Source organism: Vombatus ursinus, unplaced genomic scaffold (assembly GCF_900497805.2).
Source record: "Vombatus ursinus unplaced genomic scaffold, bare-nosed wombat genome assembly UNPS02015030.1, whole genome shotgun sequence".
NCBI lineage: Eukaryota > Metazoa > Chordata > Mammalia > Diprotodontia > Vombatidae > Vombatus > Vombatus ursinus.
In genome coordinates, this window is record NW_020954808.1 from 741,905 (window position 1) to 769,213 (window position 27,309).

Sequence of the window (27,309 nt, forward strand, 5' to 3'; positions counted from 1 at the left end):
TTCAATTGTCCGGTTGAATGGATTTTGAAATAAGGATCTTTTTTTTTGCACTTGCTTTAAGATCTGAAAAATACTGCTAGAACTGTAGTTTGAGCTCAAAAAATATATCCACTTCAAATTTGTGTGGGAATAAAGATCTTGCTCCTTATTTTAACTTCTGACAGCATGGAAAGTATAAAAAGCAGCTTGACATCATTTGAGATTCAAACAATGTCATCGAACTGACTTTATCACAGTATGTTTCACATGTAAGCACTGTTTTGTCTTGCAATTTTAGGTTGAAAGCATTATCAAGTCTGATGTAAAAGCTATTTCCCAAAGCCATCCAGCGTTTTATAATAGCAGTTGAGGGAGGTTCTTTTTGTATAGAAAAATTTCAATCTTAGTCCCAAGCTCAAAAAATTATAATAAAACTTTTCTCTTTTCTTCTTCTCTTGTTTTGACATGATGGGTATGCACTGGCAATAAAAAAAAATTTCATAGTATGGTGATATCCATGACACTCAAAATACTGTTGAGTTATAACTGTCACTGAGATTTCTGGGGCACTCAGCAACAGTGGGAAGAAATGGGAGTGCTAGATACAGTTTGTCACAACTACTCAATTCTGCCGTGTTACAGAAAATGCAGCCATGGACAACACATAAATGAATGAATGTGGCTGTTTTCCAATAAAGTTTTATTCTCCAGTGCTTTATAAGTACTAAGTCTTGACCAGATACTTTCCCACATTCATTTTATTTATAAAACATCTCTATATGAATCATTACAGTTATGAGCTGAGACTGAAATCTTTCCCCAATATAGTATATTTATAAAACTCTCTCTTGTGAATCTTTTGCTGTCAAATAAGTCTTATGTTCTGAGTGAATCTTTTTCCAAATTCCTTATCTCCAATAGTATTTCCATGCAGGAATTCCTTCCAGGCATTTCTGAGGAAATTTGTGTATCTTTTTTTTCTGAATCCCATGAAAAATCACTTGAGAAATTGGGGGAAAAGGTATTGTGACTCTCCTTCAAGAATAACATGGAGGTATCTGGTTCTGAGGAACCCAATGACTGAATGTTAATGTAGACATATCTGGAAAGTAGAATAGAAGCACATACACAGGAGAGAAGCTTTCATGATCTAATAACTCAGTCTTGCTTGTAACTCTTGCCATATTAAAATGTGTGTTCATGGCCCTGTCTGATGCTAATAGGGAGTCACTCTTGAATAGAAAAATAAAAATGAGTAACTTTCTATCTATATTATATTTTATCCAAATCTTGTGAGCAGTGTTCCAAGAAATCACTTTTGGAAGTGAAAGTAAGTCCTTAAGGTGGTAATTTTGACATATGACACACATCTGGGTAGATGATCTGAATGCTACATTATCCAAATACTACCCAATAATATTCACTGACATTATCTAGGGTTTTAATATTTGCTACAAGCCACAGATATTTTATAAATATTAAACTTAACATTTCTTATTTATGAAGCAGTTTTAAGATTCATAATGATGAATAAAGAGAATGAAGAATGTTGAATATATTTTAAGAAAGATAAATAAAATCAGTAAACTCATTGCCAGATATTTTAAATCATGGTCCCAATATATTGGTTCATAATAGTAATTACCTATGCAATTTATTATATCAGGTTTTTATAGAAAAAAATCTGAAACTTTTAGTATAACCATATCAAAGAAAAATGATTCACTTTATTACTATGATCACTCATTATTTTAAAACATGAAATGTTATGGAAAATACCAAATAACTTATGATTCCATGAATTCCCCGGTATTCAGATTTCTCATTCTGAAATTCCCAAAATTAATAACTCTTGGGAATTTGGTAACTATATTCTCTAGCATGAATCCTCTGCTATAGAATAAGACTTTACCTCTAAAAGAATGTTTCCCCACATTTATTCCTTTCTGAAGGAATATTATCAAATAACATGTGAAGAGTTATAGAACACTTTGCCACACTGATTGCCTTTCTAAGACTTCTCTCCAGTATGAATCCGCTGGTGCCGAACCAGGGAAGAGTTTATGAAGAAAGGTTTCCCACATTCATTACATTTATAAGGTGTCTCTCCAGTATGAATTCTCTGGTGCTTATCTAGGTTTGAGCTTTGAATGAACGCTTTCCCACATTCATTACATTTATAAGGCTTTTCTCTAATATGTGTCCTCTGATGTAGGATCATGTGAGACTTTCGAATGAAGGCTTTCCCACATTCATTACATTTATAAGGCTTTTCTCCAATATGAATCATCTGATGTCGAATAAGATTTGAACTCTGAATGAAAGTTTTCCCACACTCATCACATTTGTAAGGTTTCTCTCCAGTGTGATTCTTCTGATGTCGAATAAGTCTTGACTTGCGAGTGAAGGCTTTCCCACATTCATTACATTTATAAAGCTTCTCTCCAGTATGAATCATCTGGTGTCGAATAAGATTCGAACTCTGATTGAAGGTTTTCCCACATTCATTACATTTATAAGGCTTCTCTCCAGTATGAATCTTTTGATGTCGATTAAGTCTTGAGATGCAAGTAAATGCTCTCTCACATTCATTACATTTAAAGAGTTTCTCTCCAGTAGGGATCTTCTTATGTTCTGTAAGGTTTGAGCATTGACTGAAGGCTTTCCCAAATTCGTTACATTTATAAGGCGTCTCTGCGATATGAATCATCTGATGCATAACTCGGTTTGAGCTCTGAATGAAGGCTTTCCCACATTTGTTCCACTTATAATGCTTTTCTCGAGCATGAACCATCTTATGCCTAACAAGCTTTGAGCTCTGAATGAAGGCTTTCCCACATTCATTACATGTATAAGGCTTCTCTCCAGTATGAATCACCTGATGTCGAATAAGATTTGAGCTCTGAATGAACGTTTTCCCACATTCATTACATTTGTAAGGTTTCTCCCCAGTATGAATCTTCTGATGTCTAATAAGTCTTGACTTGCGAGTGAATACTTTCCCACATTCATTACATTTATAAGGCTTCTCTCCAGTATGAATCTTTTGATGTCGAGTAAGATTTGAGCTCTGAATGAAAGCTTTTCCACACTCATCACATATGTAAGGCTTCTCTTCCATATGAATCTTCTGATGTCGAATAAGTCTTGAATTGCGGGTGAATGCTTTTCCACATTTATTACATTTAAAAAGCTTCTCTCCAGTATGAACCATCTGGTGTCGAATAAGATTTGAGCTCTGAATGAAAGTTTTACCACATTCATTACATTTATAAGGCTTCTCTCCAGTATGAATCTTCTGATGCCGATTAAGTCTTGAGATGCAAGTGAATGCTCTCTCACATTCCTTACATTTAAAAGGCTTCTCTCCAGTAGGGATCTTCTTATGTTCTGTAAGGTTTGAGTGTTGACTGAAGGCTTTACCACATTCACTATATTTATGACAGTTGTCTCCAGGATGAATCTGTTGAGGTTTAGTCATTTTTCTCACATTACTTCCCAGCTTTACCTGCTGCCTTTTTTTCTGACTCTCACTTTTCCCAATTACCGTAAAAGTAGAATAGCAAAGATCAGCCCATATGAGTTTTTCTATTTTTACCCCATGGGATGATTCTTCTCCTGTAATGTTTTCTTTTGGAGTTGCCTTTGTGGTCTCATTCCTTAACTCCATATCTGGAAAAAAGATTAATATAAAATATGAATGTTCCCATTTCTCTGAGCTTGGAGAAAGGAAACTGGGGGGTGAGTTGATGCATACAGCTGTGGATGTTGCTGACAGAAAGGAAGCATATGATGTGGAGCAATCTCATATCTATCTTGATGTCTGTGGAGAAAATGGTCAGAAACTTGGAGAAGTGGTGAGGAAACAACTGAAGACTTGAGATGGGGATTCCCTATGCATAAACTGAGCATAGAGGGTGAATAAACCACTGAAGAAGACTGGAAGATGAGGTATTCGGAACAGTAGATTAGAATAAGGTAAGTCCCTTGTCTTTGATTCATAAGAGGTAAGAAAATAGTTAAAGCACAAAAGATGAGGAGAAGAGGAAATATCCAAAGAAGAGTAAGGATCAGAAAAATCACCCAGCAACAGCACTCAGTCTTCATCACCTCAAGACTTAGGGCAGCATTGTATAAGAGAAAGTCACTTGGATTTTGAATCAGAAGGTCTGGGTTCAAATCTCAGACCTATTATTTACTACTTTGGGCAAATCACCTTGGGTAAATCACTTTCTCTTTCTTGGCTTAAGTCTTCTCACATGCAAAATCACATTGTTAGGCCAGAATCTCTTAATATACTTCTTTGCAGGTTTGACCTATTGATCCTAATTCATTATAATAAGTATATGGGACAGGTTTATGGGTCTTTAAGGTTTTCCCATTTTTTCCTCGTTATTTGATCATAACAACCCTGTGATGAAGGTACTATAGGCATTTTATATCTATTTTATACATGAGGAACTGAGTGAGATGTGCAGAGTTGTATCTTATGGTAAAAAAAGTAAATAAATACTTATGTGGTACTTTCTATGTACAAAGCAATTCCCCTACACCAATCTTGGGGTAGGTAGGTCTTTATTATCCTCCTCTTCATATATATGTATATACATATAGATGTGTGTGCGTATATGTGTATACACACACACACACACACACACACACACACATATATATCACATCTCCTGATGCCAAGTAAGATTTGAGCTCTAAATGAATATTTTCCCACATTCCTTACATTTATAAGGCTTCTTTCCAATATGAATTTTCTGATGTTGAATAAATGTGTGTATATGTATAAAACAGAGATATCTGCTCTAGCCTATAACTGTTTTCACCCATCAATTTATGGATTTGTGGGAAATAAAAAAAAAGAATATGAAAATACTGCCCCCAAAGATATACGAAACAGAATATTTCCCATGAATCATTCTGTCTCTGTAGGTTCTTATGGCATTCAACCTTCCTGAACAAACATCCCTATGACTCGGGTGAAAAAATAGGGAGAGCCATTCTGGAGCAGCAAGGAATACAGCAATGTTTCTGGTAGTCAGGTTGCCTACTGGAGTTCCAAAGGGGAGAGTATAGGGAGAAAAGAGATGGCCCAGGGTAGAACCCTATGTGATCATGTGGGTTAGTTGTAGTAACATCAATTAAGATTGTAGAAAAGACTGAGAAGAAGTGAAGAGGCAAATAGCAGGACAACTACATTCATTTCTTGGGGCCCAAGGAAATTATGTCTATGAAGAGATTAAAGTCAACCATGGCAAATGCTGCAGAGACATGAGAAAAGAATGAAGACTGAGGAAAGACCACTAGATTTGGCAGTTAAGAGATCATTGGTCAGATGGGAAAGTTACCAACAACTGAAACAAGCTTCACTTGAGCCAGAAGAATAGAAGACAAATTTCAGGGGCTTCAGAAGAGTGAGAGGAAAGGAAGTGGAGGCTCCAAGTACAGAGGCATATTCAAGGGATTTAACTGATAAGGGAAGGAGATATATAAGGTGATAAGCAGTGGGATGGTAGCATCAAGTGAGATGGTTTTTGTTTGTTTAAAGGATGAGGGAAGCATGGGCTTATTTGTAAACATAGTCTTGGAATGAACCAGTAAATAGGGAGAAACTGGAAATTAAGGAGTGGCAATGGTAGCAAGGTCAATCTGCTGGAACCATCAAGAGGGCAAGGGATGAAAGGTACTTGTAAAAGGGCAAGGAGACCCAATTCTTCTGAGACTGGAGGACAAGGAGAGATCCTAGGAGATGAAATCAGGGGAGTGGGAGATGAAGAAAAGATAGGAGAGGGAACTCTTGGCAAAGAGCCTCAATTTGGGGGGTGAAGTATAAGGTGAGGTTCTCTACTGAGGGTGTTGGAAGTGGGGTGCTGTGGAGGAGGGGCAGGGGAGAGAGCAGGTTTGGACCAGTAGCTGAGGTAAGGGGAATAGAAAATAGGCTAGGGAGGATGCTATGGTAGAAATATCTACCAGGGTCCCCTTCTACTCTACTCCCCCTCCCATGTGGACTAGACTAATTCTTTTCCTTTAAAGGTATTAAAACTGTCTTCAGGGCTCACACTGACTCAAGGAAGTAAGGAAGGCATTCCTGGTTGCCTAAGTACAAGAAACCAGAAGAAGCACCAGCTTCTCTCTGAGGTTTGACCGGGGTACCCAGGGGAAGATGCACACAATTAATGCTGTGGTAATGAAGGGTCCTCACTGAATATTCTTGTTGAACATCCTTCCCCAGCTCTCCTTTTGTCTCATTTTGTCAACACTTTGTGATTTCCAGGTTCCTGGGTAAAGGGTGCCATTGAGGCAAGAGCGATTTCCTATGGGAGATGATGACCACTGATAGGCCAGATGGGGAGAGAGCCCTCACGAGCTGGGGACCCTGTAGAAGTCTCAGAGCCTGGGTGCCTCCTGGTTCCTCCAGCTCTCATTAGGAGCGGGTGTTCAGAGCTCCTATTGCCAATTCTTTCAAGTCAATTCCTCACACAAGGATTGAGGATCTACTTTCTGCAGATCTAGGAACAGCAGAGATCCTGCCCTCCAGGAGCTCACACCTCACCACCCTTGGACCCAAAGCAAATTAACTCAAGAACCGAATGTCACTTCTCCCTGAGGACTCACCATCGTGGTCAGGGCTTCTTGGCTTCTCCACTGGAATTCTTGTGCCTCTGACCCTCAGTTCTCTCCTGGGCTGTTGCCTTCTGGGTTTGGGAAGCTAGTCTCCAGGCTCAAGTTGCCTCTAAATTTCCAACCTGGGGGTTCCCAGCCCCAACTCCTCCTCCAGGCACCCAGGTTAAAATTCTCTTCCCCCAAGTCTGGTTCACAGCAGCTAAGAGACCACGGGTGGAGGGTCCATGCTCTCAGAGATCTACACCCTCTGGGTCTAATTAAAGGATCAAGGCGGGGTTAAGAACCTGGCCTAGATATTTTCAAATTGTCTTCTCCACGAGAATGTATTCTCCTTTAGGACTGGGATAGCTCACCAGAGGCAGCTGGTGGCTGTGGATAGAGGGCTAGGTCTGGAGGCAGGAACACCTGAATTCAAATGTGTCCTCAGATACTTACTAGCTATGTGATCCTGGGCAAGTCACTTAACCTCTGTCTGCCTCAGTTTCCTCAACTGTAAAATGGGGGCTAAACAAGATATTTATTAAAAGCACTTAGCACAGTACCTGGCACATAGTAACCTCTATGTTTTTTCCTCCCTCCTTTCTTTTTTCCTCTCTCTGTAATCCCAGCTCTTAGCACAGGGCTCTGCAAGTAAAAAACACATACTTATTTACTGGCTGAGTGACTACCTCATGGAGCCTCACATCCCCAGACTCTTTCTTATCTTGTCTGCAATTAGTCTTAGAAGTAGGGCTTTACCAGAAAGAGGCCCTTTGGAGAAAGAGGTAAGACGCAGATTTCCTCTCTTTGCAAGGAAAACTTCCTCACAATTTGGACCGTGCCAAAGTGCCTGGGGCAGCGCCAGAAGGGAGGGACTCTAACTGGAGGTCTTCATACCAAGGCTGGGTGACAACCACATGGAAACATAGTGGAGGACATTCTGGGGTAAGGATGGTTTGGACTAGATGCCTCTGAGGTCAGGTTCAGCTGGGAGATTCTGGGTCTGTGCCTCTTTCTGCCATGGCCAGGAACTGTAAGCTGTGCTCAAAGGACAGCCTTGCTCCCTCCTGAAAGAGAAAGAAAAGGGGCTGAAGGATGGTTTCTACCCTTTCTCTTTTTTCAGTGCAGCCCTATATCCAGGGGGAGCCTGAGAAGGTTCTGTTATTATAAATTTCTAATTTCTAATGTCATATATGTCTTCTTTGTACATTGTTGCTTGCATATGTGGTCTCCACATTACACTGTGAGCCCCTTGAGAGCAGGGACTGCCTTTCCTTTCCTTCCATCGCCTAATGTTTGACAAAATGCCTAGCTCACAAAAGGTGCTTAATAAATGTTTATTGACTGATTGTTTCACCTCTCAGCTATCTCTTTCAGGAGGAGTGAACTTTCACTGATCAGATTAATTCCTGAGCAAAGTGCAAAGCCCCAGTTCCCCTACTGCTGGGGACTCTTTTCTTTCTTTGATGAAGTTGCCTTCTCTGTGGCTGAGGTCCTCTTTCAGGGCCCTTCTCCTTGTTCCATTGACTCTTATTGATGGTAGATTGTCCAGATTCTCAAGATGGCATTTGCTCCCTCTGGGAATCTGGGTCAAGAGACTCAGAGATCATGGGAGATGATCTCCTTCACTCCCTTCTTCTCCTACCCCTTTCTGCCTGGGTCGAGAGATTCAGGGAGCCTCAGGCTTCACCAGGGCACATGCTAGGGACAAGAACTTTATCCAACTATGGCTCCAGGATGGAGGTGCTGGGGTTCACAGAGAGGAGATCCCTGAATCACTAGCATTGAGGGGTCTCATAAGTGCCCTGCCTAAGAAGGTTAGGATGGGGAGAGAGGGAGAGGGACTTTAATGCACCTAGAACCCAGCAAGGAAACATTGATGATGGGGAATGATTTGACAGAAATGTTTAAGAAGGGAGAGAATGAAGGAGAAGTTGAGGAACAGGAAAGAGCACACAGATGTCAGTAAGGTTCTACTCAACCTCTGTCCACTGGCTCTCTCCCTGCAGACATGCCCTGATCTCTCACATTCTCCAAAACTTGACCCCACCACCTCATTAAGGGTGGCCTCACAATCTTTCATCTCTCCTCCTTTTTCTTGCCAAATTTTTTTGGGGAAAAAACTGTCCACATTCATTGCCTCCAGTTTTTCACCTATCCCTCACTTCTCAGTATCTTGCAATTTGGTTTCATACCCAACACTGAATTGAAACTGCTTTATCTGGATCACCAAAGATCGATTGTTTTTCAAAATCCAAAAGCCTCTTCCCAGGCCTCATTCTGCTGGGACTTTTTTTTTTTTATCTTTGACCAATTCTGATTGCCCTCTTCTGTACTACCCCACTGTTCTTATTCAGTTTTGACAACACTGCCCTCCTCTGCTGTTTCTACTACCTGTGTGTCCATTGCTTCTCAGTAACCTTTTATCCCTAATATCTATGTATCACCTACCAATTATGATTTTCCTTCAAGGAGCTGTCCAAAGTCATCTTCTTTCTTTTTTCTCTTTCTTCTTTCTAATTAGCTGTCATGGCTTCATTTATCGTCTCTAAGAAGATCACTGTATCCAGCCCCAGTCTTTGTCCTGAGGTCCAGTCCCAAATTACCAATTGCCAATTGGATATTTTGAAGTAAATGTCCTCTAGGCATCGAAAACCCAACACATTGAAGACACAGCTCATGATCTAAACCCACATCCTCCTCCTAACTTGAGGGCACCATCATCCCTCTGGTCACACAGGTTTCCTTCCAACCTCAGCATAAGTTTTAGTTCCTTCTCTCCTTCCTTCATTTTATATATAATTGTTGCTCAGTCTTATGTCTTTTACCTCCTCAATACCTCTCCTACCTTTCTCCTTTTCTCCATTCTCATGAAAATCCCCCTCATTCAAACCCTTATCACCTCTTACCTGGACTATTGCAGTAACTTCTCCAATGGCTTTTCCACCATCCAGTCCCTTCCTTCTTCAATTCTTCCTACACCTAGCTGATAAAGTGATGTTTCTAAGACCAATTTATTTCAACTATAACTTAAAAAATAAATTTCAATTCATTTGATCAATTTCATCCCCCTGTTCAAGAAGCTTCATTCCCTTTAGGATGAAATGGTATCTCATCTATTTGTCATCTAAAGCCCCCCACATGGAGCCAGGCTGTGCTGGTAAGCTTTGAACAACTGGTACTTCCAAAAATAAAGTGTGGCAATGAACACTTCAGTTTTATCAGCATCATTAATACTTTCTTAAACCTAGACAATCAATGAAACAATACCCCGAGCCCCAGTTTGTACCATTTGTCAGTTTCTGGGGTGTACAAGTGAACACACTGAAAATTAACCACTGTTCATCATCTACTTCTGTCTGACTGTTCCAGGCTGAACACTGCTGAGATGATCATTCCTCAGGGACGCTATCAGACAGCCAGAGTAGCCTTCTTCCCCAGCCATTCCATCTCCCACCCTCCTCCTTGCAGTGCAAGCAGACAAAGCCCCTGCTCTCCCTTCTAGAAATACAGTGTTCCAAAACTCTTTTGGGACACCTAGTATTGAGAAGGTATTTTAAAACTCCCCTGGTCTAAAGCCTTTGGAATGATCTGAAGCAGAATGTATTTCATTATCCGTTGTGAAACAACGTGTTTTTCTCCTCTCTCCAGGCCAGATGTAAGTTCTCTCTCCTTGAAATAATTGAGGCGATAAGCAACAAGGTAAAGGGTGAGGGTCCCTTGATTGATCCTGGAAGGATTAGAGCTACAATATAATATAAAATAGTATAAGAGTAGAAAGCATTGCTAGATCAAATGAGATATTTGTAAAGCATTTAGCATGGTGCTTGGCACATAGTAAGCATTCATTAAAGGCTCATTCCCTTCCCTTCCCGTTCCCTATTCTTTCTCCTCATTTGCTGAAGGGATGTGAGGGAGAAGGTCCCTTTAAGATCATCTGTGACCAGCTGTACAGGACCCCTAAAAAGAAAGCGCAAAAAGAGGAACTGAGTGGATCTAGAAAATAAATGAAAATTCTTCTGTTAGGTGCAGTAGAATGTTAACCTGAATTGGTGGGGGTTTTTTTCATATTATGAGATTTGGCTTGTTCAAGATTCCTATAAATCTTACTTTGTAATGTCTTATGTTAGAGGGATGCCCAAGGGGATGTGGGGATTATGTGGATTTGGACATTTCTCTGTAAGTCAGAAATGCCTGTAACAGAAAATGATGTTAACAAAAATCAACTGTGAATAAAACAAAGAGTGCAATGTGAATGTTTTGATTTCAACAACACCTTTGCACAATTTGCCCCGCTGCCTGGAATGATCTCTCTTCATCTGATCTTCTAGGAACCTGTAACTCCTTTCAGATATCAGCTCAAATGCCATCTCTTTCAAGAGATTGTTCCTGATTGCTTACCTTGTGAATGTCCACCCCAAAAACATGTTTTCACTTTGTATAGATCCTGTACTTACAGGACTTTTCCCAAAAGGAGAGTAATGGGGAACCAGCCAATGAGTTCAACTGTTGCTGGTAGGTGTGGTTTGCTTGGCTGATACAATACTCCACCTGGAAGAGGCTGGGGAGTCTGCTACTAGCCTGTCAGGTTGAAGGGTAATGAAAAAGCTTTTCACTCTGTGCCCTCCTGTGCCAGGCATGCCCTTGCCCCATTCATTCCCACCCAGATGGGGGCACTAGCCTGCTGGCTGCACTCCCTCCCCGACTCAGTCCTCTCCCACTCTGGTCCATTCTCCACTCAGCTGTCAAAGTGATCTCCCTAAAGCATCACTCCAACCATGTCACCCTCACTAGTGAACAGTCTCACTAGTGAACTACTCCCTATGACTTTAATATGTGGGCTAATATTCTGTAACTGGTTCAGGTCTGCTAAGCATGTTATGAAGAGGGGCCATTCTGGATCCTATATAGCTCAAACTGGAAATGAACAAAAAGGCACCAATCCAACCAAACTGGTCCCTTCTCTTCCCCGACTTCTTCCTGCTTGTCGTCATTCTGCTGAGAGAAGAACATGGGCTCACCCTATATGAGACCAATGTGTGGCCCATGACTGTGAGGTTCGGTTCTTGGTCTGGGTATTTGTTCCTTCATTTTATATGAATCTTGTAGATTTTGAAAAGTCAGGAAAGTGAAGTCAAGGAGTGGAGGCTATGCTGATGTTTGCAGCCAGCTGGTTCTGATTTGGGACTGTGAGGAGTGAGAAGCAACCTTCAGGACTTGGTCCCAGCAGTAGCAGAGATAAGGGCTCACCCACTAGGGATGCCTGAATTTGGATCAGAGCTTGGTGGGACCAGTGCTATGTAGAAACTGTGTTGACTCTAAGCCTGTGTGTATATACGCACACACATATACATGTACAAATACATTATATATACATATATATGGGAAGAATTTTTGTATTTCTATTCTTGCTATATCTCCAATATAAATATTCCTTTGTAAAAGCTAACTAATAGTAAGGTGTTAAAGGGAACTGGTGTGCTAAGCACTGGCGGCTGATCATGGGGGGACTACTGAACCCCTTGGGGTTGATGTAGCAGTTCTTGCTCCAGGACAGTGAGGCTGAGAGCCTCCTCTGGGATAAAACTAGTCCCCTCATATCTGTAGAGACTCCTGGAGAGGATAAAGAGGTGGGAAATCTCAGTGTCTGGCAATCTCAGAAAGACAGGGCAGGCTCTGTGTGTGGAAAAGGGAAAGGAGGGAGTACTGTTTTGTTTGTTAGTTTGTTGAAGTTGGGAATGGAGAGAGAAACGTCTTAGAATCAGAGAACTTCTGTTAGTCACTTCCACTTAGATGAGAGGGTATGAAGTCTGTCTGTCATTCATTCCTCTTCCACCAAACCTCCCTGGACTCCCTACAGCATACAGGACCCTTCCTCACTCCATTCCTTAGAGTTCCTCGGTCCTTCCCATATCTCTACATTGAGATTTGATTTCTGAGAATCTGAGATCTTTGGCTTCTTCCTCTGTGACCTTAGCTGAATCCTTTTCCTCCCTGGCCCTCTGGCTCCCCTCCATTCAAATGAGAGGATTGGACTAGATCTCTAGTTTTCCCTTTGGCATGAAGACCTATGATTCCTACAGTGTCTCTTCCCCCATTCTCTCAACTCTTCTCCTTTCTCTCACCTTCTCATCTTTCAAGGACTACCTTCAAGAAGCCTTCCTTCTGGGGCAGCTAGGTGGTGCAGTGGATAGAACACTGGCCCTGAAGTCAGGAGGACCTGAGTTCAAATCCGGCCTCAGACCAAACACTTGACACATACTAGCTGTGTGACCTTGGGCAAGGCACTTAACCCCGATTGCCTCACTAAAAAACAAAAAACAAAAAAATAACCTTCCTTCATCACCCTCCACCTATACTCTGAGTCCCAGAAGTGCAAAAAATAAAAAACTGGGAGAGTTGGGAACTTGGACACCAAAAGACCTACAGCCACACAGCTTCTGCCCGAAGGTGTCCTTCCAATAAGGAGGAACATAGGACTTCCAGAAGTGGCATGCTCTGCTTTTTTGTCAGATTCCTTCTTAGCAAGCTTTCCCAGACTTCAAGCCTCAGTTGATCTCTAAAGTTCTTTCACCCATCATTCCTAGTTATGCTGACTGGGGAAAAACAGACCAAGTCTAATCTCTCTTCCATGGGCCTTCAAATATGTGTACACAGCTGTGATGCTTTCCCACCTCTCCCCCAGACTTCTTTTCTCCATCTAAACATTCTAAATTCCTCCAACTAAATCATCATGTGTCTGGGCCTCCAGACCACTCAGGTGCTGTATTCTGGACTCTATTTAGCTTGTAAATGTCCTTCCTGAACCACGGCACCCTGACCTGAACACAATACTCCAGATAAGGTCTGACCAGGGCAAAGAAGGGAAGGGAATAAGCATTTAGTAAATGCCTACTACATGCCAGGCACTGTGCTAAGCTCTTTGCAAATATGATCTCATTTGATTCAGGGAGATTATAATCTCTTTATTCTTGAGTTATGAGTCTCCAAATGAACTAAGAGACCCAAAAGAACCCAGGAAGGCCAATACTGTTACCCACCTGTCAAAGAGTCCAATTATAAGAGACTTTACATGCCAAAACAAAGGCATTTTTATATCTTGTCTCATAAACAAGTAGGAGTCAATGAAACTTCACGAGCAACAGTTATAGGAATTGACCAGTACTTGAGGAAAATCACTCAGGTAGCTGGGTGGACCATGAATTAGAGTGGGCAGGTGGTCAATCAAGAGGCATTAGTGAAGCTTTTCACTCTGTGCCCTCCTGTGCCAGGCATGCCCTTGCCCCATTCATTCCCACCCAGATGGGGGCACTAGCCTGCTGGCTGCACTCCCTCCCCGACTCAGTCCTCTCCCACTCTGGTCCATTCTCCACTCAGCTGTCAAAGTGATCTCCCTAAAGCACCACTCCAACCATGTCACCCTCACTAGTGAACAGTCTCACTAGTGAACTACTCCCTATGACCTCCAGGATCAAGTGTAAATTCTGTTCGACCTTTAAAGTCCTTCAGAGCCCAGCTCTTTCCTATCTTCCCAGACTTCTTATACCTTGCTTTCAGAAATCTAAGGATCCTTACTGTTCTTTGTATAAGACCGGCTGTCCTCAATGCCCAGAATTGGAATGTGCTTCCTGCTGTCTTTGCTGCCTGATTTCCCAGGCTTCCCAGGGTCTAAGATCAGATCCTGCCTTCTGCAAAAAGTCTTTCTGGATCCCCATTAATATTAGTGCCTTTCCTGAGATTATCTCCATTTTCTCCTGAGATTACCCAATTTATCCAAGGCAACTAGGCCTGGAGTCTGGAAGACTTCAGTTCAAATCCAATCTCAGACAATTACTAACTGTGCGATTCTGAGCAAAGCGCTTAACCTCTGCTCGTCTCGGTTTCCTCAACTGTAAAATGGAAAGAGTGACAGCACCTACCTCCCAGGGTTATTACAAGGATAAAATGAGATGACATTGTAAAAAACACTTGGCACAGTGCCCAGCACATAGTAGGCCCTATATAAGTGCTTGTTCTTTCCCCTTGCTTTTCCCTTACCCTGTAGATATCTTATTTGTACATAGTTGTTGGCATGTTATCGCCCCCATTAGACTGAACACTCCATGGGGGTAGGGACTGTTTTGGCCTTTCTTTATATTCCTAGCACAGTGCCTGGCACATAGTAGGCATAAGTGCCTACTATTATTAAGACAACGCTTTTGATTGGATTAAACTCTCAAAGAGCTTACATTCTAATGAGAGAGACAACATAGAAATTTTCAGGCGTGCCCAACTCTTCATGACCTCTTCTGGGGTTTTCTTGGCAAAGATACTGGAGTGGTTTGTCATTTCCTTCTCCAGTTCCTTTTAGAAATGAGGAAACTGAGGCAAAAAAGGTGAAGTGACTTGCTCAGGGTCACACAGTCAATAAGTATCTGAGGCCAGATTTGAACTCAGGAAGATGGGTCTTCCTGATTCCAAACTCAGCACTCTATCAACTGTGCCACCTGGATGCCCTCAATATGACATATTTTATATATATATAAACATATATATTTAAGATATATACAGAATAGCTAGAAGGTGGTCTCAGAGGAAAGGCCCTAACCACCTATGGGAGTATATACCAGAAAGAGCTCTTACAGAAGGTGGGAGGAGCTGAGTCCTGAAGGCAGCCAGGGAAACTAAGAGGAAAAGGTGAGCAGACAGGGTAACTGAAGCACAAAAGCAATCTGGAGATGTGAGTGAAACTGCCTCCTAAGGGGCATGGAGGGATATGTAGAAGCACATTTAAAACTTCATTTACAATAAAACTGAAACTATTAAGAAATATTTTTCTCTAAAGCCCTTTCTAAAGTCCTTGGAAAAGCCCCCTGGACAAGCTGGGTCAGGACAAAAGGAGGTGGGGAAGACCTTTCATGGTGGGAATGAATCAAAGGTGATAACCAAATTTAAGTCTTTTACTGTTCACATCATTGTTGCCCTGGTGAAGCCAGAGACCCGTCATTCTCCACTAAGAACAGATTAAGAACTAAGGAAAGGAAAAATCTCCCTTTGTTAATTTTGGGGAGGAAGGAGTGTCCAGGCAACTTTATTAATTAACTATTCTTTGATATTAACCTAGATGGCATTTTAAGATATCTTTTTCCTGTTCAAGATTTCTACAAATGTTACCTGAAACTTTGAGACTGAGAATCGTGTCCGATGCCTGTCTGATAATCTCTTTCTCCAAGCCACAAATGGCTTGGATATAGATTCATGATAAATAAAGGAATAGGAGAATGAACATTTATTAAGTCCCTACTATGTGCCAGGCACTGTATGAAGTGCTTTTTACAAATATCTCATTTGATCCTCACAACAACCCTGCAAATACTATTATTATCCCCACTTTACACTTGAGAAAACTATAGAATTTAAGTGACTGGACCAGGGTCACACAATGGTAAGTGTCTGAGGTTGGATTTGAACTCAGATCTTCCTGATTTCAGGTCCAGTGCTCTATCCATTGTGCCACCAAGTTAGTTTCTGAACCTAAAATAGAGTACAATGCCAATGTTAATATTTTTTTCTTCAATAGAAAGAGGCATAAGAAGAATGAAAAAGTAGGAAGGGGCATGCTTACAAAGGGTGCTAAGTGACAAGGAGATGACTTTCTATTTGACCCCGGAGACAAAAAGGAGCCATTAGAATTTGCCCCAGTGGGGGTGGGGGTTGGGAGTTGGGCGGTGACAAAATCTGTGATTTCAGAAGATCAATTTGACAGCTAAATGGAGGATGGACTGGAGTGGGGGGAGACTGAGTCAGGAAGACCAAGTAGAAGCAGACCAGGTTTGAGGTCATGGAGAGCAGTACAGGGTTGGGCTTTAGGAGAGGGATTTATGAAGGCAAACATAACAAGATTTGGGGACATTGGAAAAATAAGGTTGAGAGTAAGGAGTCCAAAATAAGACCAAGGTAAGAAAATGGGTTGTCTGGGAGAATGGCAGTGCCCTGGATATTAATAAGAAAGTTGGGAAGAGAAGCGAGTTTGGTGGGGGCAGGCGCTAAGTTCCATTTTGTACATATTAAGTTTGAGATGCTTATACAGCACCCACTAGAAACATCCAGTAGGCAGCTGGTGATGTGCGTTTGAAGGTCAGGAAAGGAGACTGGATATATAAATCTGGGAATCCTCTACATCGAGATGATAAATGAACGCACCGGAGCTGATGAAATCACCAATTGAAATAGAATAGACTGAACATGCCCAGGACAGAGCTTTGGGCAATATTCACAGTGAATGGGCAATGCTTCAATGAACACCAAACTAAAGAGCCTGAGAAGGAGTGGTCAGACAAACAGCAGGAGAACCAGGAGAGAAGGGTGCCCAGGGACACACAAATGGTGATCAAGAGTGCCAAATGTTACAGAGACTCAGTATGAAGAGAAGCAAGATGAGGCCATTCCATTTGACCATTAAAAGAAGTTCGGAGAGAGAAGCTGAGTGCCAGGATTAGAAGCCCAATTTGCAGAAGTTTCTGATGAGGAAGAGAGGAGAAGGGGAGACATCAAATATAGAGGGACAATTGGAGGAGTTTAACTGAGATGGGGAGGAGATGTATCACATGAGGGTGAGGGGCAGAAAGACAAAATGAGAGCTTTTAAAGATAAAAGACCTGAGCTTGTCGATAAACATCAAGGAAGGGGCCAATAGATAGAGAAAGAGTGAAGATCACCGAGAGAATAAAAATAATGAGGGTGGTATGATGAGACAGTCAGGAAGGAAAGTGATCAAGGATGCTGCCTATGTCAGGGTTGGTCCTGCACAGGGAAAAGGTGACTTCTCCTTTAGAGACCAGGGTGAAGGGGATGATATCAGGAGGGTATGAGATTATAAGGGGAGAAACTCTTGGGAAATGACCTCAGTTTTTTCAGTGAAGTATTGGGTGAGATCCTCAACTGAGAGAGTAAGATATAAGGTCACATGGGGGGTTGGGGAGAGAAGAGATTTTGGTACAGATAAACAAAGCTGGGGCAAAATTACAAAACTGTGCTGACATACAAATTTATGTAACACCCTCAACTGTGCCCTCACTGTGGTCAGGAGATGCTTTTACATTCTCTAATTCTACCTTCTCTAACTGACTCATTTCAGGGCCTGGAGTCAGGAAGACCTGAGTTCAAATAGGGTGTCCCTGGGCAAGTCACTTAACCCTGTTTGTCTCAGTTTCCTTATCTGTTAAGTGAGTTGGAGAAGGAAATGGCAAACCACTCCAGTATCTTCACCAAGCAAACCCCAAATGGGGTTACAAAGGGTCAGACGTGATTGGAACGACTGAACAACAACAAAAATTAACTCATTACCCCATTCCCCACACAACTGCTCTTCCAAATATTTTCATCCCTCCTCAACCTCCCATGGCTCTCCCTCCCACCACCCTCTTAGCTGAGAATCTTGCCACATATTTGAAATAAATGGAGGCCATCTGCTGAGATCTCCCTTTTCCCCCTTCTCATCTCATCTCATCTCATCACCTAGATGCCTTCTGCGGCTATCTCCTCCTTCACCCCATTCCCACATGAACAGATAGTCCTTCTTACTAAGGCTAACCCCTCTACGTGCACAAATGATCCCATTCCAGCCTATCCTCTCCAGCAGATCTCCTCCATTATCATCCCCATTCTCACTAATCTTCAATCTCCTTCTGTCCATTGGTTGCTTCCCTACTGCCCACAAATGTGCCCATGTCTCCTCCAACCCCCCAAAACTTCCACTTGATCCATTCATCCCCTCTAGCCATCATCCCATATCTTTTCTCCTTTTGGGGACTGAACTCCTTGAGAAGGCCGTCTACAATCTTTAAGTCCACTTCCTCTCCCCTCACTTTCTTTTTTAACTCTACAGACTTGCTTCTGTCCTCATCATTCAACCAAAACTGCTCTCTCCAAAATGACCAATGATCTCTTAGTTGCGGAATCTAACGGCTCTTCTTCAGTCCTCATCCTTCTTGACCTCTCTGTCACTGTTAATTGGCCTTCTCTCTCAATCGTCAGGATACCACTTCCTGCTGGATCTCTTCCTACCTATCTGAACACTGTTTCTCAGTGTCTTTGCTGGATCCTCCTACAAATCACACCCTCTAACTGTAGGTGTCCCCTCAGGGTTTTGTCCTGGGTGCTCATCTCTTCCTCCTCTATATTACTTCACTTGGTGATCTCACCAGTTCCCATGGATTCATTTATCTTCTCTATGCTAATGATTCTCAGATCTACTTATAGAGCCCTACCCTCTCTCCTGACCATCAGTCTTACATCTCTATCTGCCTATTAGCGTCTCAAACTATATATCCCTTGGACATCTTGAACTTCACATGTCCACAGCTGAACTCCTCTCTTCTCCCACTCCCACGCCCCAAACTCTCTCTCTTCCTCATTCTCCTGTTACTGTTGGGGATACCACCATCCTAGACTCTGATTCCTCACTCTTTCTTATTCCCCACCCAATATGCCTCTCAGTTCTACCTTCATAACAACTCTGGCACAAGCTTCTTTATCTCTTCTAACACTGCCAGGACCCTGCTGGAGGATAGAGGTTGGTAATTCAATATATCTAAAACAGAACTCATTATCTTTTCCCCTAAATCCCCTCCCCTTCCCTATTACCATAGATGCCAATGCCTCAGGCTTACGACACAGGAGTCATCCTGGACTCTTCACTCTTTCTCACCCCTCATATCTAATATGGTGCAAAGGCAAAAATCTCTCATATGCCCCCTTCTCTCCTCTGACACTGCTACTCCCCTGGAGCAGTCCCCCATTACCTCACAGCTGGACTACTGCAGTAGCTGCTGGGGGGGTCTGCCTGCCTCAAGTCTCTCCCTACTCCACTCAGCTGTCCAAGTAATCTTCCTTAAGTGCAGATCTGACCATGTCAGCTCCCTATTCAATAAACTCCAGTGGCACCTTATCACTTCTAAGAAAAAATATAAAATCATCTGTGTGGCATTCAAAGACCTTCATAACCTGGCCATCTCCTACTCCTTATACCTTATTCCCTTCCATATACTCTGCTATCCAAAGACACCAGCCTCCTTTTTTCCAACAAGATATTCCATCTCTGCATTCTGGACATTTCTCTGACTGTTCCTCATGTCCAGAATGCCCTCTCTCCTCATCTCCAACTCCTGGCTTCCCAGGCTTCCTTCAAGTCCCAGCTAAAATCCCTCCTACAAGAAGATGTTCCCCTTTAATTCTAGTACAGTGTTCAGTTATTTTTCAGTTATGTCTGACTTCATGACCCCATTTGGGATTTTCTTGCCAAAGGTATGGGAGTAGTTTACCATTTCCTTCCCCAGCTCATTTTACAGATGACAAAACTGAGGTAAAGGGTTAAATGACTTGCCTAGGGTCACACACCTACTAAATGTCTTGGGCCAGATTTGAACTCAAAAAGTTGAGTCTTCCTGATTCCAAGCCCAGCATTCTTTCTACTATAATACCTAGCTACTTTTTAACGCTAGTGCCTTCCCTCTCTTGATTATCTCCAATTTATCCTGCCTATATGTTGTTCATACAGAGTTATTTTCTTGGGGCAGCTAGGTGGCACAGTGGATAGAGCACTGGCCCTAAAGTCAGGAGGACCTGAGGTCAAATCTGGTTTCAGACCAAACACTTAACACTTACTAGCTGTGTGACCCTGGGCAAGTCACTTAACCCCAATTGCCTAAAAAACAAAAAAAAAAAACCCCCAAAAGAGTTGTTTTCTGTTGTCTCCCTGATTAGACTAAAAGCTCCCTGAGGGCAGGGATTGTCTTTTGCCTTTCTTCACATCCCCAGCACTTAGTAAAGGGCTTGGAATATATAGTAAGTGCTTAATTAATGCTAACTGAGTGAGGCAGGATGTAATAATAGAAATATATTTTAATATCCCCAGACACATGGACTTGAAACTTATTGAAGCTATCCCAGTGACCTGATTGGTTCAGGAGGCTCAGGATCGAACTACTATTACCGGTTTACAATGGAGCTCATTTCTCCCCAAGGCCAGAACAGGGGAGCACTTCAGATAACATGAGCAGGGAAGCTGCCCTCAACAGAATGAGTGAAGAGTCCACCCCGACTATCCTCACGGAACACCCTTTCCCTGCCATAGCGAAGCAGCATTCCTTTTGTGAACACCCCATCCTATCTGACAAGTGTTTGATCCTACCTAGGGGTGGAGAGCATTCCTTTCTGAAAACAAGGACAGAGAAACATGTACCTCAGTTACAGCAGGTGTTCCATCAGTTTGGAACACTTAAAAATGGAGAAAACTTCCACTTGACCACAACGGTCCTTCTCAGACTTCCAGTGGTTGGAGAGAGAGGGACTGTGTGGAGCCTGGGCCCCACCCTGGAAGAAATGGCTGCTTGCAGATTGAAGATAAAACACAATGATAGCCTTGGAGTCTTTCAGACACCTCCTTTGCTGGGTGTCTCTTTCTCCAGTAATTCCAAACTGGACAGTCCTAGCCCTGGAAGGCATCTAATGAGTCCCACTTCCCTCAACCAACCTTTCTAGGAGAAAGATTCTAACAGGAACCTAAGGGAGGAACTCAAGCTCTGGCTATCCCCTGAAGTGGTTCTTGACTTCATCAATGTGGTAGACCAGCCTTGGAAAATGAGTGCCTTTGACCTCTGTCTCTGCTCCCTTGTAAAGTACTAGTACCTTCCTGGGGCAGACTCTAGGATATGTGGCAGGGGGAAGGGAGTGAGAATAATGTCTGGGTTGTAGGCAGCACGGTGAAGAGATGGACGGGAAAGGGGAATGCTGGATGAGCAATGAACCTAATTAAGTGATTTACTCAGAATCTCAAGAATACTATTTGTGAAGGGTGGGGCTCAGCTCCCAGGCCAGCTCTCTAACTATTCCACTATGTGGCCATACCAATAAATAAATGAATGAAAAAGCATCTATTAAGTGTTGGTTGTTGTTATTTAGTCATTTCAGTCTTGTCCAACTCTTGGTGACCCCATTTGGGGTTTTCTTGGCAAAAATACTGGAGTGGTTGCCATTTCCTTCTCCATTAAGCATTTACTATGTGCCAAGGACTCTGCTAAGAGCTAGGGATTCGAATATAAAAGCAAAGATGGTCCTGGCCCTCAGGAAGTTTCTTTTTTTTTTTTCCTTTTTGTGAGGCAATTAGGGTTAAGTGACTTGCCCAGGGTCACACAGCTAGTAAGTGTCATGTGTCTGAGGCTGGATTTGAACTCACATCCTCCTGACTACAAGGCTGGAGCTCTATCCACTTTGCCACCTAGCTGCTCCAGGAAGCTTACATTCTAATGGGGGAGCCAACACACAAGAAGGAGCGATGACCAGGGAGGAGCATTTTGGTCCAGACATTTAGAGGGATGGGGGGTGGATAGTAGAATTGATTTGATCCTTGTTCCAGAATTGGGGTAGAGAAGATCATAAGAGGGGGATGGGGAGGCTATGGAGGAGATGGCTAGGAAGTTAAGAGTGAAGTAGAACATGGTTTTCTTCCTAAAAGCATCCCCTCCGAATACCCAAGGCTACCCCATGTGCCATGTTTCTACCCTGCTGCTTTTGAATAAGGCAGACCCAGACCCACAGCAAGTAGGGATTCAGTCCTAGAATTCATCCCATTGGACAAAATTATGCCCCTCTCCATGAACCCCCAAAACTGACTTCACCAAGTTTTTCAAAGTTGGCACTTCCAGTGAACCCCCTCAAAACCTTGCCTTAACATCGTTTACCAGATCCCCCTGTTTTCGCACCATGAATTTTCCTGACATGTCTGTGTAACACATAGACTATCCAGCCCCTCCCGTCCTTAGCAATAGCCCTATTTCAAGGCACACCGACTCCAACCATTTTATTTTAAGAGACCTGAACGATTCAGCTGCAGCAGTTAGCATCCTTCAGCGTCTCATTCTCATATCTCATCGGTACCAAAAGACTTAGCTGCTCAAGGTGGAGGATTCCAGAGTCTTAGGAAAGTTCTCCTCCCTGTCTGGCTCAGTGGGGAGATTTCTTTGACTTAGGGAGACCAACAATATTCAGACAATAAGTCCCTCATCTATCTCTCATCGAGAAGAAGAAACATTTTTCTCCAACACACACACTATTCTTTTAGTATAACCCACTCACATTTTATGACAAACCAACTTTCTATTCTTTGTTTCACATGATATTATTATGAATAATATTTACCTTATGAATGCTATCCTAAAAATTATATATAAGCAGATAAATATGGACATATATATGGATATGTAAAAATTTGCATACAAGGTAGGGCTCAGTGTGACTTGTCCTCTATCTTGCGATCTGCCTCAGGTGGCCAGAATGAACAGCTACTTTCTTTACTCTTAATTTCCTACTAACTTCTATTATCTGACCCCAACTTCAAAAACACAGATTGGTAAGTAACAACTCTATTAGGTTCCCTTCACAAAAAAGAAAAATTCCACTATGCCATCAAGTTTCTGCAGTAACTATGCTGTCAAATTTACCTCATTGCCTTAGAACTCTGGTTATTCCTGTGTGTTGTCTAAGCTTTGGACACTTGTAGATACATTTGAGGCAATAGGTTTGATTTTTGCAGCTAAGTGGCGCAGTGGATAAAATGCTTGGCCTGGAATCAAGAAAACCTGAGTTCACATCCAGCCTCAGATACTTACTGTCTTAAGCAAGTCACTTAACCTCAGTTTCCTCATCTGTAAAATGGAGATAATGACAGCACCTACCTCATAGGGCTGTTGTGAGAATCAAGTGAGATAATATTTGTAAAACACAGTGCCTGGCCCATAGTAGGCACTTAATAAATGCTTGTTCCCTTCCTCTTTTAACCTTGGATTTTGTCACCTGTGAATGTTGGGGTTTCAACACTATTCTTCACCCACTTGCTTTGTGACTACTCTGCGTAGTAATTATCTTTCAAGATATACAGCAGTGAGAAGAAAAGAAGTAATGGTATAGGGTATAAATGGCTTTTTGCAAGGAGTTTAGCTGAGAAGAGAAAGAGGAATTCAGGAGGAGTCAGTGGAGATAAAAGGGGATGAGGAGACCTTGGGAGAGTTTAGAATAGGGAAAAGAAGGAAGATGGGGAAGTAGGGAGGGAGGATGATAGAGAGGGCAGTCAGTAAGATAGTGGATGGGAGGAGGGGAAGCTGTATCATTGCTTTTTTAAAAAAAGGAAGAGAAAGAAAAGTGGGTCATTGGAGCATTTTTTAGAGCACAGAAGGGAACAGAAGGGAGTCTAGACAAGGAAGACAATTCTGAAAGTTACCTGTTGAATTTTTTTATGCACTTAAAGGGAACAAGTTGGTTAAATTGCCAAATCCCATTTGGGAATTGAAGGCTCTAAAGGAAAGGACCTTCCCTCTGAAAGTAGCGTTGGCCTCAACACCAGAGTCCAGGGAGCTTTCTCTGGAGGCGGACTTTGGTCATAAGATAAGGACCTAGTAATACAATCCAGGGAAGAGCTATGGCTCCTGAGGGAGGGAAATGTGGGATGAAGAAAGGCCAGTAGGAGAGACAGCTTTCAGAAGGTAAAGACCCAGGAGAAGTTTCAAGGGCCAGTCACCAGAGCATACAGGCAGAAGGGTATCCCTGTTAGGTATGCCACTGGGCTCAAAGGGATAGGAATCAGTGCCCAAAAAGGCTTCATTCCTAAGCCTTCAAGTTAATTCCACAAACAAGGATTAAATACCTGCAGTATACAGAGCCTGAGCTTCATGCCTGGGCTATTGCAAGAGTCACAAATCTCTGCCCACTCCCATCCATCCTCCACCCAGCTGTCAAAAGGATCTCCCTAAAGCCCAGGTCCAATCATGTCATTGCCCCATCCCTCCATTTCAGTAAATTCCAATGGCTCCCTCCCGGGAAGGATCACCTCCAGGGTCAAATAGAATATCCTCAGTTTGGCATTCAGAGCCCGTCATAACCTTTCCCATCCCACCCCCTTCCTTTTCAGTCTTCTATCTCCCAACACTCCCCCTGCTCCCACGTACTCCTCAGTCCTGTGACGTTGGCTCCCTTGCTGTTCCTCAGATAACACACCCCATTTCCACCTCCCTGTATTTTCACTGACCATTGCCCTCATCTCCATCTCCTGGCTTCCCTGGCATCATACAAATCCCAGATAAAATCCCACCTTCTACAGGAAGCCTTTCCCAACCCCTCTTTTCTAGTGCCTTCTCTCTGTTAATTTTTCCTGTTTATCCTGTATATAGCTTGATTGTACATGGTTATTGCATGTTGTCGTTTCCCCCCCCCCCCCCCCCCCCGACCCTGCCATGGCAGGGTGTGTTTTTTAACTTTCTTTGTACCTCCAGAGGTTAGCACGGTGCCTGGCATGTAGTAAGCCCTTTAAAAAATGTTTAGTGTCTGGTTGTCTGAGCCCTGGATCACCTCACCCTGTCCTGAGAAAGCCCCCAACCTAGCCACCTGTTAGAATCAATACAGATAAGTTAAATTAAAAAAAAAAACCTTCCAAAGACAGAGAGCAAAGGGAAGGAAACAAGCATTCATAAAGGTTCTACTATGTGTCACTCACTGTGCTAAATGATATATATATACACACATTTTATTTCTATATACATATGTGTGTATATCACACACACACACACACACACACACACACACACAATCTCATTTGATCCTCACAGAAATCCTGACAGGTAGGTGATCTTACACATATATATATACATACATACATACATACATAATATATGTGTATATATGGTTGCTCTATGTGTTTGTGTATATTTATGTATATATGTATATGTGTGTATATAATAAATATTATACATATTATACATTATACACACACACACACACACACACACACACATATATGTGCTCTTTTTACAGTTGAGGAAACTGAGGCCAACCCAGGACAGGGGATAATAAAAAGGGGACTCACCATCACTGTTGAGGCTCCTGGGATTCTCCATCAGGCCTCTCGGGCTGCAGAACCCCGCGTTCTCTCCTGCTGCTGCCGCCGCCGCTGCTGCTGCTGCTGCTGTCTTCCAGGCCTGGGAAGCTGTGGTCAGCAGCCGCCTGTCACTTCGCGCCCCCTCTCAGCCTGCTCACAGCCCGGGCGGCTTCTCCAGGAGACATCCAGGTTTTCCAGGAGTGGTCGAGCTCCCTTCCCCCAGGGGTGGTTCCCAGCAGCTCAGGGTGGGGAGCCCAGGGATGGATGGAGAGGCTAGAGCCCTTGCAGTTTGCGAGGATGGAGGTGGGATTGAGGAACTACGCCTAGATATTTACATACTGTCTTCTTCTCCATTAAAATGTCATCTCCTTGGAGACAAACACAGAGAGGGGCGGTGAGGCCCGAGACTGCATAGGTAGAACTGCCTTTACGGGCGGAGCCTGAGCCGGGACTTGGTACGCGACGCATCCGAAATCATCGCGGCTCCGCAGGGCCAGAAACCGTGGTCAACAATGTGTGAGGGGGAGACAGGTGCTCCTGAATTTCAGGGCCCAATACAGTACTAAGAGCTCAGCCTGAGGGGGCCCCCAGGCCTTCTTCAGCGTGTGCCACAGAAGCTAAGCAGGGGAACAGCACAGCCAGCCCTAAGTGGCCGGCAGGGGCACCGTCCATGGAGTCATCCTTCTCCACCAATGAGGACAGCCTTATGCAAATGATTGGCTCACTCCCCTTTATATTGGGGTTTTTGTTTCTTGGCTAGGGGTCTGAGATCTTTTTTATTTTTATTTTTCGTATAATTCCAGCTGTAAGAAAATGGCCTGGCCTGGAACCACTTAATAAGAGGTCGTGAGTGAATATATCTCCATTCCTTCCTCCTCTCACTCTCAGGCTGCCTTCTTTGTGGTCTACCTGAGCCATGGAAATGGTGCTTTACAGTAAAGAGCCCTCTAAGCAGTAAGATGCAGATTTCATCTTCATGCAAGGAAAAATCCTCCCGATGAGAGCTGCCTGGGCAGCCTCAGGAGGGAGGGGCTGCCACTAACTGGACATCTCCAGACAAAGGTTAGCTAGACAGGCACCTTGTGGCAGACATTGTACAGCATGGGGGGTTGGATTGGATGGATGTGTCTGAGGATCATCCTGGGTCTGTGCCTCTTTCTGCCATGGCTGGGGACCATTTGCCGTGTCCAAAGGGCAGCTCTTCTCCCTCCTGGAAGAGAAAGAAAAGGCACTGGAAGATGACTCTCCCTTCTCCACCTTCCCAATGCCCCAGGTCTAGGAAGGGCCTGTTCGGCTCTGTTGAATCTTTCTGCTGCCTCTTTCCAGAGGTATGACCTTCCACTGACCAGATTATCTCCTGAAAAAGATACAAAGCCCTAGGTGCCCCTACTGGCCCGCTGAGAATGGTTTTCTTCCCTTGGTGGGGAGGGAAGTCCAGGGTTCCTTCCCCTACCCATCACTGGGGCAAGCGGCACCACAAGAGCAGCCCAAACTAGATTAAATTGTAATTGGGAAATTTTATCAAAATAAGCAAAAATATAATTTGACATAGATAATGTGAACTTGTGGTTTTCTTAGTAATATGTAGACAGGTTGACACCCCTGCCCTCTACCATTCTGGCTTTTGCCAAAGAATGGCTCATAACCCAATAAGAAAGTTTGTCAAATCTTTTCTTCATGAACAAATGCGAATGGAAAGATGGATTGAATCAAAAAATAAATCAGCCCTGGCCAGCCCACCTACCATAACCAACAAAATACTCTAGCCCTGTTTCTCCTTTTACCTCTTGGGTCATTCCTCAGTCTTCTTGGCT

General features: G+C 43.1%; 1 protein-coding gene across 1 annotated transcript; it reads right to left on the reverse strand.

The window, feature by feature from the left end:
- Positions 1-1,915: 1,915 nt before the first annotated feature.
- On the reverse strand, positions 1,916-25,550 carry LOC114031023 (zinc finger protein 420-like). The gene is made up of 2 exons (XM_027846023.1): positions 25,484-25,550; positions 1,916-3,651 (listed from the first exon to the last, which is right to left on the reverse strand). The coding sequence occupies exons 1-2, from the start codon at positions 25,512-25,514 to the stop codon at positions 1,991-1,993; spliced, it is 1,692 nt and encodes a 563-aa protein (XP_027701824.1). The 5' UTR covers positions 25,515-25,550; the 3' UTR covers positions 1,916-1,990.
- Positions 25,551-27,309: the final 1,759 nt, after the last annotated feature.

What these genes read in the sequence shown, in the direction of transcription:
- LOC114031023 (XM_027846023.1), bottom strand. Translation starts at nt 25,514, where the DNA reads ATGGAGAATCCCAGGAGCCTCAACAGTGATG. An exon ending in CAGGAGCCTCAACAGTGATG is followed by an intron (nt 3,652 to 25,483) that starts GTGAGTCCCCTT and finishes TCTTTTTTCCAG; the next exon opens with ATATGGAGTTAAGGAATGAG.